This window comes from Squalius cephalus, assembly GCF_949319135.1.
Source record: "Squalius cephalus genome assembly, chromosome: 22".
Classification (NCBI taxonomy): Eukaryota; Metazoa; Chordata; class Actinopteri; order Cypriniformes; family Leuciscidae; genus Squalius; species Squalius cephalus.
In genome coordinates this window covers 32039984-32053711 of record NC_137143.1, presented here as the reverse complement: position 1 = coordinate 32053711, position 13728 = coordinate 32039984, and the positions used below count along the sequence as shown (strand labels likewise).

Below are 13728 nucleotides of genomic sequence, written 5' to 3'. Positions count from 1 at the left end.
GTGTGAGTGTTTGCACGTGTGAGGAGTGTGTGTGTGTGAGTGTGTGTGTGAGTGTTTGCATGTGTAAGGAGTGTGTGTGAGTGTGAGTGTGTGTGTGAGTGTGTGTGTGAGTGTGTGTGTGAGTGTTTGCACGTGTGAGGAGTGTGTGTGTGTGAGTGTGTGTGTGAGTGTTTGCATGTGTAAGGAGTGTGTGTGAGTGTGAGTGTTTGCACATGTGAGGAGTGTGTGTGTGTGTGTGTGTGTGTGAAGTGTGTGTGAGTGTGTGTGTGTGTGTGTGAGTGTGTGTGTGAGTGTTTGCACGTGTGAGGAGTGTGTGTGTGTGAGTGTGTGTGTGTGTGTGTGTGTGTGTGTGTGTGTGTGTGTGTGTGTGTGTGAGTGTTTGCACGTGTGAGGAGTGTGTGTGTGAGTGTTTGCATGTGTAAGGAGTGTGTGTGAGTGTGAGTGTTTGCACATGTGAGGAATGTGTGAGTGTGTGTGTGTGTGAGTGTGAGTGTTTCCATGTGTAAGGAGTGTGTGTGAGTGTGAGTGTTTGCACGTGTGAGCAGTGTGTGTGAGTGTGTGTGTGTGTGTGTGTGTGTGTGAGTGTGTGTGTGTGTGTGTGTGTTTTTGCACGTGTGAGGAGTGTGTGTGTGAGTGTTTGCATGTGTAAGGAGTGTGTGTGAGTGTGAGTGTTTGCACGTGTGAGGAGTGTGTGTGTGAGTGTGTGTGTGTGTGTGTGTGTTTGCATGTGTGAGGAGTGTGTGTGAGGAGTGTGTGTGTGAGAGGAGTGTGTGTGAGTGTGTGTGTGAGAGGAGTGTGTGTGAGTGTGTGTGAGAGGAGTGTGTGAGTGTGTGTGTGAGAGGAGTGTGTGTAAGGAGTGTGTGTGAGGAGTGTGTGTGAGAGGAGTGTGTGTGAGAGGAGTGTGTGAGAGTGTGTGTGTGAGAGGAGTGTGTGTGAGTGTGTGTGTGAGAGGAGTGTGTGTGAGTGTGTGTGAGAGGAGTGTGTGTGTGAGTGTGTGTGAGAGAAGTGTGTGTGTGAGTGTGTGTGAGAGAAGTGTGTGTGTGAGTGTGTGTGAGAGAAGTGTGTGTGAGGCTCTGATGAATTACAGCATTTTAATAGGTTGTGTTTGAAAAAGGAATTCAAGATAATTCCCGTTAAAGTTTTGTGTGTCACATAGAGAAGTGTGTGTTGTGGTTTGCAAAAAGTGTTTTATGAAATTGAAAACTGAGTCGAAGGCCGAGAATTAGTGTATGGCTTTGCAGATTTGGTGTGTGTGGCTCTGGTGTTTGAGTGTATGGCTTTGCAGATTTGGTGTGTGTGGTTCTGGTGTTTGAGTGTCCGGTTTTAGAAATTGTGTGACAAGTGAGGATTCTGTGTGTGAGCAGTGGTTGTAAATCTAGAGGTGGAGGCCGTGAGCTCCCGCTGAGAGAGATTCTGCTGCTCCAGCGCTGTGACTCTCTGAGCTCTTCTAAAGCTGGTTTAATTGGAGGAATACGGAGCGCTGATGGTACAGACAAAACCGTCACATCAGCTTCTGACGGCTCAATGTGATCTGGCAGATTCTCCTGCGGTCATGTGACGCGAGAGAGGCGGGGAGAGCTAGTGCTTCAAATATTTCAGTAAAAAACTAAATACATGCTGATAAATAATAATAATTGCAAATGAACTCCATTATTTTTACAGGAAAACACAACAAAGAATATCATTTACATGTAGCCCATCAAGACTCTCTCTCTCTCTCTCTCTGAGTGTGTGAGAAACACTGAGCGCTCTCACACTAGTGTTCACTGTGCGTCAAATACACTGTGCGTTCATCGAGATGAACTGAAATAGAGCGCTTTACAGATCGATTGACGGAGAGAGAAACTCTCAAGCGCTCAGTCACTAGTGTTTCCATTACCCTTCAAATCGCGCAAATTGAACACGGCAATTTCGCAAAAACTCCCATTTATCACGAAAAAGTTTTTCCGCTCGCATGAGGAGGTTTTTCAGGCAATTTGAAAAAGAAATATTTCGCAAAACTGCAATGGAAACAGTTTTTGCGCATTTACAGTCACCTGATGTAGACGACGCGGTGTGTTTGGACAGAATACGAGACTGAGATCTTTATTAAATTCATAAAAGACAAAATAATTACAGGAATAATGGATTCTAAACCTCAAATAAATGCCACAATCAAGACCTTGAAGCAGATCTGTGGGAGAAACACCCAGAAACTCCTCATATGAGCCGCTCACAAGTATAAGAGTCTTTCCTTGCCATTAATGATTGGAAAACACGCACACGTCTCCTTCCATTAATAATAATGGCCAGTGCGGTGACTGGGATATATATAAACCTTCCAACATCCGTTGTCATGATTTTTGGAATGACTTATTGCGAGAGGAAAAAATGAAGTTTTACGCATAGCATCGGTTAATGGAAACGTCGTTATTTCGCAATAGTTTTTTGTCGACATTTAGAAAAAAAAAAAATCGCAAAAGTTTTGCACAAATCTGTAATGGAAATGCGCCTAGTGTTCGGCGAGTGAAATATATCTGTGTACCAGTTCAAGACAGAGATACGTCATCAAGTAGGCTTTATCGTTATTATCGCGGGAAGACTCAGGGCCCTATCTCTCACCCAGCACAACTGACTTCGTACAGCGACGCATGTCTCATTCCTATTTTGCACCCGACGCACAGCGGACTTTTCCCTCCACAGACGCACGTCGGTAAATTAGGGAATGAACTTGCGCTCCCGGGGGCGGTTCAGAGAAGAGAGGAGGCGTGTTCCGGCTCAAACGTTCCCTGGTGCTATTTTGCAGTTTCAGAAAACAATTCCTCCACTGACCAGGAGAAACCTCGTCTAAAGTCAGTGGCGCGTTATTCAGATGCTATTTTAAGGGCGCATGCTTGGCCATAATGTAGCGTGTGCACAACACACACACACTCTCATCTACACAGACGCAGCAGTTTTCATTTTTGCACACCATACATTATTACAAGGAACAATATTACCACATGAGGGAAATCATTGTTGTGTCCATGAAGATGTGAAGAATAGGCATAAATCTAGCTTACACATTTACCCAAATTATCATACGCCTGTTTAACTGAAGCTAATCTGTGTGTGTTTCTCCATCCCCAATGTCACTTCTCTGTGTTTTACGGCCCTGACGAGAACGTCGGTCTCCTCGGCTGTGAACCGCTCCTGCAAATCCGCTGTTATAATAGCAATCCGCCATGGAACAAGCGCGCCTGCTCTTAAAGGGAATGTGAGATGACGCTCTGATTGGTTTATTTCACGTTACGCCCAAACCACACCTATGAGTAATGAAGCGACTTCACACCAACACGTTTTAGATTTGCGCAGGGCGCAAGAGTCGTTTATCCCGCCGGTATAATAGCAACAGCGCTCGAGATCCGCCCACAAAGTTACTTGCGTTTCGCGTTTGATACTTGCATTTCAGATCGTTAAAATAGGGCCCTACTTCTTATAGTGAGGAGAATCTTTACCGGTATATCACAAACGATAATATATCGCCCATCCCTAACGCAAGCGTCATATTATTCACAATATTATACAGACAACTGGCATTAAAAGGAACATCTTTACCTGTGTGCAGCCAGAACTTGATGTGTTTCATTCCCACCGTGAGCAGTTTGTCCATGCGGAACGGGTTTCCTTTCACCACAAAGATCTTATCTTTATGTCCTCTATGGCAGAGAGAGCGACAGATGTCTTTCGTGAGCAACGCCGCTTGTTGCACACACTGTTTTAGCACTGAATGGGTTTGTTTTACCTGGATTTGGCCAGTTTTTCGCCTTTTTTCCAGTCCCAGATGACTATGGAGTGGTCTTCGTCGATTCCCACAGACACTAGACTCTTTCCATCCGCTACATGGGAAAGATTTTTCAAAGAGAAATAAGAGAACGTGACTTGAAAACGCATTAAAATCATCAAAAGTGACAGTAAAGACATTTTTAATTCCATTTCAAATAAATGCTGCATGAAAAATGTATCATGGTTTCCACAAAATATATAAAATATCAAGCAGCATAAACTATTTTCAGCATTGATAATTATAAGAACCACTACAAATAATTGAGCATTTAAATAAATAAATAATAAATCAAATAAATCATCATATTAGAGTGATTTCTGAAGGATCATGTGACACTCATTCAGTTTTGTTTAAAAAATTCTGGAGATGCATTGGATTACTTTGCTTAAAATAAGAACATTTTGTCAATGCTTCAATGCAATGACAAAAAAAAAACCTTAAGTTCTGAAATATCTGCCAATTTAACATAAATTTGAACTCAGATATTAAAAGCTTCTTATCAGATGTGAATGTATAGTGTGTGGGGTCTGACCTGTGAACTCTAGAGCACAAACCCCTCGCTGATGTTGACCCTTCAGGAGAGACAAACACTTCAGTGTCTGGATGTCCCACACATGGATGGCCGGATCTCGCCCCACCTGACACACACACACACACACACACATTTAAACATGTGCACGCTCTGCCCGTATGCTTTGCAGAGAAATGCAAACTGAAAGCAACATGAATTAAAGCTGTTATCCTGACCCAATCCCATAGCGAAAAGCATCTGATTGTTTCCCAGACGTGTCTCACCTGTCCGGTGGCCGCGTAATCTTTCAGCGGGTGCACAGTGAGGCTCAGGATATCGTCGTCATGCCCGAGGTAAAAGCGCTGTGTGTGTTGCTGTCTGTTATACACCACGGCTACAGCCGCCACATGATACGCCACGTCTCCGGCCTGAGTGTAAAACAGATTATTCCTGCAGTCGCAGCCCCTGTACCTGAGACACACACACACACACACACACACGCAGAGAGAGACACGTCACATGACATGCGACCACTGGAGAAACTATATACATGCTGATATATATTTATCTGAAAGTTAACACATTTTTACATATACATACAATTATGTTTAACATTTAGCATTACAGTTTACAAGCTAACATTTATCTAATTTGACATTAAAAATGTATTAATTCTGTAATAAAATGTTATATAATATAAAATATAAATATAATATAAAATATAACATAATACAAACCATATAAAATATAACAATATTTAGATTATATAAGAAAAAACATATATTATAGTATAAATATATAAATATTTTATAGATAGTATGAGTATATATTATAATTTTTTTAATATATATATATATATATATATATATATATATATATATATATATAATTTATTATTTATGGATTCATAAAAGTAAATACAAAATTATATATCAATTAAACAATCAATTATGAAATATACACATGTGAATAAACAGATGGAAAAATTAAATGTTTAACTTTAATTTGTTAACTTTTGCTAACATTTTTTGACATTATAACGGATTTATTCTGTAAATATAAATTCATTTAATAAAATACTATATATATATATATATATAATTAATTAATATAAATACATTATTTTTAATATATAGATTATATATTAAATAATATATGTATATTTTTAAATTATGATTTATACCTGAAATTTTATATTCATTTTTTTTATTATATGTATATATATATTCTATATTGAAAAATACAATATATAAAAATATTATGAGTATAAATTAGTATGATATAATCAATGGATAAAAATATAAATCCTTAATGTATATATATATATACAGTATATGTTTTGTATTATTTGTATTTTTATAAGTAATTATATTTATAAATTAGGATTTATACATATAATTTTATTGTATATTTTAACATATATATATATATGATTATATTATGAATTATATATAAAAAATTCTAATATGTAAATAATATGAGTATATATTATATTATATATAAAAAAAATGCAATAAGTATAACAAAAAAAAAATCAATGTATAAAAATCTAAATCATATAAACAGATTTAGATCGGGTGAGTGGGTCACAGATGTGGACACACACACTGCTGATGTCAGACACATGATGAGGTGTGCAGTGATGTACCCGTGGACGAACTGCAGGCGTAACCCCTCGTCTGGAGCTTTCTGCCTCTTCAGAGATCCGGCCAGCTTCTTCTTGAGCTGAGGAAGATCTTCCTTATACACCTGAGGGCGGATCAGGACAACAGTTACTGGGAAACTCCACACGCAACACATTCAGAGATTCAAGCATGAAGGGCAACAGTAGGGAAGCGTCCAGCCAATCAGCTGTGAAAATAATGAGGAACGGGATTAAAGCAGCGGAGCGTGTGTGTTACATAACACCCTCATTCTTGCCTGACGCTCGTAGTTCATCTGGGCTTCCTGCTCGATGTCTGAGTCCAGTTCGGGAACGTCGGAGAGGTCGGAGTCGGATTCGCCGCTGTTGGAGTCGGCGTAACCCTCTGTGAACGGAAAACACTGTCAAAACTCTGTGTCTTAACTCTAAATTATAAGAAGAAATCGTTAGAAAGTGCAATCTTTGAAACATACTTGAGAAAGTTAAATCACTTTTTTTTTTTTGTTCAGGACATCTTATTTTTTTATTAAGAAGAAAGTTTTGGTTTTGGTGTTATCTAATTGATGCCAGTGGTTTTTGACTGATCAACTAATCAATGAAAATTATAAGAAGAAATCGTGATAATGTTCCTAAAGTGCAATTTTTGAAACAAATTTTCTCAAGTTTTTTATTAAGAAGAAAATCTAATTGATGCCAATGGATTTTGACAAAAATTCGCTGATCAACTGATCAATTGTTTTTCGCTGCCTGCAGATTACAGTAATTATCATAATATGATATATGATAATAGTTAATTGTCCGAAAAAAAAATCTTGCATCACAGTATACCTATGTTCACAATTACTAAACAAAAAATATAAGATATAAGCATGCACACTATTTTAGTCATATAAGTTATTCTAACTTGTAGAGGTTATTTATGATGATTTTTAAGAACATTCATTTCAGGAATTAAAATTTTTGTCTTTAAATTTTGTCTTTGTCTAAAAATAAGAACATTCTAAAAAAAATTTGAGAATACAAAATATTAACTTTTATGTTAGAATTTTTTTTAATTTAATTTTAGTTAGAATTCTATTCTGTTTCATCTTAGTCTAAACTTTCACAATATTTATTTGCAAATGTAAAAAAAATAAAAATGCAACATTAAAACTTCAATACTCATTTCAATTACACTTTATTTTAAGGTGTCCGTGTTACAGTGTAATTATATTTAAAGTCCCCCTGTGGTGTAAATCCAGCGTTTAATGTTGTTTATGTGTCTATGTGGTGTTTTTAATGTGCTTTAACTCAAAGCATGTGTAAATTCATAAGTCGACAGCATTGCTGAGTATTTCCTCCTTAAAACGCTTTGAAATCGCTGGTGTTTCTGACGTCACAAACTACCTTGTAACCAATCAGATCAACGTGTGATCGTCAACCAGTGGATCTCTGAGCTGAGTGAGTGAGTGAGTGGAGGCGGGGCTCATTTGCATATTCATAGAACCACGCATACTAAATGAGGCAAGGGTGTCGAGTTACATTCAAGATATTTTAAGGCATGAATTAAGGAAAAAAACACCTAAATATGTCATTTTGGTGATCAAAAATGAGTTTTAAGGGATACCGATATTGACTACAGGGGGATTTAAGTATAATAATTAACTACATGTACTTACTATAGGGTTAGGGTGCGTTTAAGGTTAGTTGCATGTAATTATGCATCATTTATAGTTATTACTACAGTAACTACATGTAAAATGTGTAACAAGGACACTGTAAAATAAAGGGTAACACTTTACAATAAGGTTCTTAGTTAACATTAGTTAATGTATTAACTAACATCAACTAATTATGAGCAATACATTTGTTACTGTATTTGTTAATCTTTGTTAATATTACTTAATAAAAATACAGCTGTTCATTGTTTGTTCATGTTAGTTCACAGTGCATTATCTAATGTTGACAAGATTTTAATAAAGTATTAGTAAATGTTGAAATTAACATTAACAAAGATTAATAAATGCTGTATTGTTCATGCTAACTAATGTAGTTAACTAATGTTAACTAATGAACCTTATAAAGTGTTACCCTCATTTCTATTGAGTTTAAGGATTAGTTCACCTTGCAACAGTGGCTCCAAAACACCATTCATGACTCCTTCCGGCAGAAACCTCCACTGAAACACGGAGTGATCCGCTCCGCCCGTGCTCAGCACCCACTGCAGGTCATGTGACCAGCGCACATTGGTCACATGGGCCGAGTGGCCGATGTATTTCTTGAATTTGGCGGCTAAAAGAATCAGAATTGTTAGCGCACACACTGGATTATTTGTGCTTGGATCACAACGGGATAAGTCTGGATAACTAAAGCAAAGCAAAGCAAACATTATAAATCGCACAGTGTGCACCGGCTCAAGCTGACCTTTCTTAAGACACGGGAATCTGAAGAGCTTGACGAGGCCGAAGTCGTCGCCCGTCACCAGAACGGCACTGCTGTAATTGGCGTCCACGGAATTGATGTCATTGACGTTGGAATATTTAGGCCAGATGCCGTTCACCTCCGGTCCGAGAACACAAGTCCACGTCATCCAGTGGATTCCTTTGGCTTCCTCCTTCGGCAGGAACTTACCGGCTAAAAACACGGAACAATGGATTATCTTCAATTACACTGTAGTCAAGTCTCCTTCATTTATACAGCGCTTTTAACAATATAGACTGTTTCAAAGCAGCTTTACAGTGATAATAGGAAATCATGTGACAATCGCTAGTCCTCTCTTCCTCTTTCAATGTGCAAAATGTGTTTTAGTTGGACAGATCAATACAGGACAAAGAACATCAAATAAATGTAGGATGTTGGAAAATAACAATGTCTTTTCTGTTCACCAAATGCTTTTTAATCTTCGCTATTGCTTCAATGCAAATGAACAAGCGCGCCGTTATTTGTTGCGTAGTGACGTGTGTGTTCAAGTTAAGCCAGATATGAGCAGATTCTGTGCAATATGCTGTATTTAATACATGTGACCCTGGACCACATGAGTAATTTTTTTAAACTGAGCTGAATAAATAAGCTTTCCATTGATGTGTGGTTTGTTAGGATAGGACAATATTTGGTCGAGATACAACTATTGTAAATCTGGAATCTGAGGATGCAAAAAAATCGAAACATTGAGAAAATCTTCTTTAAAGTTGTTCATTTATGTTCACGATTGTGCTGCACTCACTCACAAAAATACATGTTTTATATATTTACGGTAGGAAATTTACTAAATATCTTCATGGAACATGATCTTTACTTAATATCCTCATGATTTTTGGCATAAAAAAAAAATCTATAATTTTGACCCATACACTGTATTGTTGGCTATTGCCACAGAGATACCCGTGCGACTCGAGACTGGAGACGTGATCCAGGGTCACATATATGATGACTCACAACTTTAGTATTTGCGCTAAATCTGCACAGATTTGTCTTAAATGTACTTCACCATCAAAGTGAGTAAACATAGTAACACGCCAAATTGTCTCGTGATTTGACAGCGTTACCCAGTGTTTGGCGGGTGTTAATTTCAAACCCTGTTCATGGACATTATCACAAAAATATGAACTGTTTTCAACATAATCATAAATGTTTCTTGAGCAGCAAATCAACATATTAGAATGATTTCTGAAGGATCGTGTGGCATTATAGTCCTTCACGTCTATTGCGATCTCCTGGCGGTAGATCCTTCTCCTATTTAGCACCAAAACTTTGGAATAGTCTTCCTAACATTGTCCGGGAAGCAGACACACTCTGTCAGTTCAAAGCCAGATTAAAGACTAAGGGTGTCACGATTTCGAAATTAATGCTCAATCTCGATTATCGAATCAAAAAATGGAATCGTCGATGCTGTCACGCCCCTGTCACGTCAGCTCGGCTTGCCAAGCGAAAAAAAAAAAAAAAACACGTGTTGAAGTGCTGCTGCCAACTCTCACGCATTCACCGTGAGACACGCGCAATTGACACTTTTCACACACTCTCACGCACAGAAAAATCGCGAAGCAAAGAGGACACGGAGACCGACAGACTAGAGCAGGTTACTTTATGATATAAAAAAATCTCAGCTCTCAGATTCTGTCAATTTTATTACGAAATTCAAACAATAAATACCGTTTTGGCGCTTATAAATATTACGAGACAGATCCCTAGCGCACGTGAACCGATCATCTCTACTAGCTAATAGTAAAAAAACACGAACACTGTTGAAAGATACTACAACTACAACTTACCGAAATGTATATTCCTCATACATAATATCGATCAATCAGTGTTTTTCATCAGCGTCAAGAGGCCAATAACACAGCTGGAGAACAATTATGTCATATTTACCTCAGGAAAGCCATTTAATGACCATAATATAGGCTAGTATAGCATGTAGTTGGCAAGAAAAAAAATAGCTATAGAGAGTATTTTGCTAAATATGTGTTCTATATTACATATTATATTTTTTACTTATATCATTAAATAAAGTTGTTATTATAATAAAAAAATGCATTATATTTAATTATTTTTAACCTTAAATAATAGCCTACTACCAGCTGATAGGGCTCTCTGTATGTTTACAGCATTAGGTGAGGTTTTATTTTTTTTTATTTTTTTTGGAGACAAATTAACGCCTATCTTGTGTAGCCTACCTAATATTTATCCAAATGAGTCAATATTAAATCAAATCACAATAATTGAATTGAAATAAAAAAGCGTAGCTCACCAGAAATTGTACCATGTAAACATTGTAACATGTCACTAAACCTAATAAAATTCAGTTTAGTTACTAAAATGTTAGTGACAATCACAATACACTTATTGTGATGCAATTTTTTTTTACAATCAAACAAATCGAGAATCGAATCGAACCGTGACTTTAGAATCGAAAATGTGATCGAATCGAGGATTTGGAGAATCGTGACACCCTTATTAAAGACACATCTCTTTATCCTAGCATTCACATAATACATTATAGACTTCTTTAATTCAGTGTTAGGCTGCATAGATTAGGTCAGCCGGAACTGGGAACACTTCCCATTAATCCTGATGTACTTGTTACATCATAAGAAGAATGGCGTCTACGCTAATATTAGTCTCTCTGTTTATCCCGAGGTTTACCGCAGTCTGCCGGATCCAGGCCGTATCCAGATCTGATGAAGGACCCTAGACGCGACGACAACTATAATGATTCATTTTAAGGCCAAACAAGTAGTTTGTTGAGGGTTGATTTGTAGGGAAGGACTACACGCCTGTGCACATATATTCAAATGCACATTCCTATAGATTGAACTCGTAATACGCATGTGCGCCATCGGCATTCTCACTGGTTCGCGTTTTTGAAGTTTGCGCAGAAAGAACTTTGGAGTTTTCTGTTAGAACGGTGTCGTGTTAGCGGCCCCTCAGTTATTAACGAATGATCGTTGCGACTGAAGTGAATCAATCAAAACTAACTTTAGCTGGACAATAACTTTATTCTAGAGCTCCTGTAAAGCCTAAACACTTTACTTTAATCTCTTATTAAAGCTGCTTTGAAACAATCTACATTGTTAAAAGCGCTATATAAAAGAAGATGACTTGACTTGATTGTCTAAGGCAGGGGTTCCCAACCTTTTTTGTGCCAGGGACCAGCATATTCATAAAAAAAATTCCAGGGACCAGTTGTCAATTTTAAGATGCATCGTTTGGAACATATCACTGTGTAAAACAGTAACAGCCTATCATTTATTTGCATAATGAACTAGATGGCAACAAAGGCTACTTGTATGAATATACCAATCTTTTTAAACTTTCAGACCGGTTCACAAAATATTTCCCTTTACTGCCATACAATTAGGTCTACTTCAAAAGCAACTCACACAGCACTCACTCACTAGCAGGTGGCAGTAATGGCAAATTGTATGAAAATACCAGTTCATTTCACCTGTCAAATCTCTCCAGAACCACTAAAGACAATCACTTCAACAGCAACTTAGTGTTTTCACACACCAACAGGTGACAACAAAGGCTAATTGTATGAAAATAAGTGCCAGTTTCAACAATCAGACAGTTTCAGAATACAATAGCAAACACATAACTTAGTGATTTCAGCCAATCATTTTTAAAAGTATAAAATTAGAGATTAAACTTTAACCTTTAACAAAAAATACCAAATCAGACCAATGAGAACAAAACTATTTTAATGTGAGCATGAACTGCTTATTGATATTACTATATTTGTGCACAAGACAAGCTGTTCTTCCTGAGCATCCATAAAAAACATATGCATCCAAAACAATGCACACAAATTCCAGGATACAATAAAACGAAATTTAAAAAGGTCTGCTTCACAAATATGAACGAAAACCAGCTTACAGTTTTTCACCACAAATAATACACAACGGATTTGGCGCCACGGAATCGCCTGTTGTCATAAATCCATACCTAATGTATGAGGTATCGTATTTATGAAGCGTGACTTTTTCTCTCTCGCTATTTTCGAGTTGGTCATGGCCTTTCCTTTTACCAGAACTGTCCGCAATGAAATTAGCCATTGAAAAAAATATGGCGGCCCGCTCATCTCTCCACTTCCCTAGCTGTCACTTCAGGTGCAGCGCGCTTTTTTGCAGTCCGTCCAGATATGACGCGTTGCTAAGCAATCGCAAGGCGCTCAAAGAAACACATTTTAATCTATTTATTGTTTAGGTTTTGGATTAAATAACATGACGTCATAGCACTTAAAAAAGCATATAAAAAAGAAAATTATTATTATTATAAAAAAAGAAAAAAGAAAAAAAAGAAACATTATTCTGGGAATATTTCAAGGCCCGGTACTAACGGGTCCACGGACCGGCACCGGTCCGGGGACCGGGGGTTGGGAATCACTGGTCTAAGGTGTCTCTGTTAATCTCAAACCCTGTGTATAACACTGAAAACATGACGTGTTGTGTCATAAATGGCGTGTGAAGTATCTTACTTGGCATCCTGTAGAAGAACCGTTCTCCAGCGCCATCGTTGGTCTGCAGGAATCGGCTGTCCACGGACCAATCCAGGTGCGTTATGAAGCATGTGGACTTGTTGCACTCCCCCACTTTTTTATAGCGTTGGGCCACAGCGTAGATGTCCACAAACCCGTCGTTGGAGCCCACGGCCAAGTAAGATCCATCGGGAGAGAACTTGAGCTCGTGAATGACCTCCTTTCTGTCCTTGATGTGGACCACCTCCGTCATGTCCCTTAGACAGAGCAGAAACTCTCAGCTTCTGCATGTGCATCTCAAATAATGACGTGTGGTGATCTACATTCAGTTACCTGACCCGGAGAACAGTGAAAGAGCCGTCCTTCATGCCGAGAGCGAGCTGGGAGCCGTCGTTGTTGAAGGAAACACTGCGGACGGCCTCTTCCATGTTGCAGCGAGCGATTAATGTGTGTTCGGATAAACTCCACAGTCTGACGGCACAAACAACGGGCTTTTAGATGAAAATTAACCCAATACCACCTCTGTGCCCCCATACCACCTCATCCTTTTATTTATTTATATATTTTTATATATTTTTACTATTTATGTACCTGTATGTATGCATGCATGTATGTATGTTTGTATGCATGTATGTATGTATGTATATATATATATATATATATATATGGGTCATTGACGAATAAGGTTTTTAAAAGTGTAAAAAAATAGAATGGAGATATAACTATATTTGAAACCATTTTTTTAGTTTACCTAGGTGTTAACAATAAGATTTTTGTAGTTTGTACAATCAATTAACACTGTTTTTTGTCATTTT

The 13728-nt window shown here is 37.8% G+C and overlaps 1 protein-coding gene across 1 annotated transcript in view; it reads right to left on the bottom strand.

Moving 5' to 3' along the window:
* The window catches only part of eml6 (EMAP like 6), a 92815-nt gene that overhangs the window by 42008 nt on the left and 37079 nt on the right, over positions 1–13728 (bottom strand). The window contains exons 8-17 of the mRNA XM_079857880.1: positions 13247–13384; positions 12914–13170; positions 8362–8571; positions 8062–8229; positions 6237–6343; positions 5965–6065; positions 4601–4787; positions 4338–4443; positions 3764–3857; positions 3577–3677 (exon numbers count right to left, since the gene is read on the bottom strand). Coding sequence (XP_079714006.1) covers positions 3577–3677; positions 3764–3857; positions 4338–4443; positions 4601–4787; positions 5965–6065; positions 6237–6343; positions 8062–8229; positions 8362–8571; positions 12914–13170; positions 13247–13384 — 1469 coding nt within the window. The remainder of the gene's footprint in view (positions 1–3576; positions 3678–3763; positions 3858–4337; positions 4444–4600; positions 4788–5964; positions 6066–6236; positions 6344–8061; positions 8230–8361; positions 8572–12913; positions 13171–13246; positions 13385–13728) is intronic.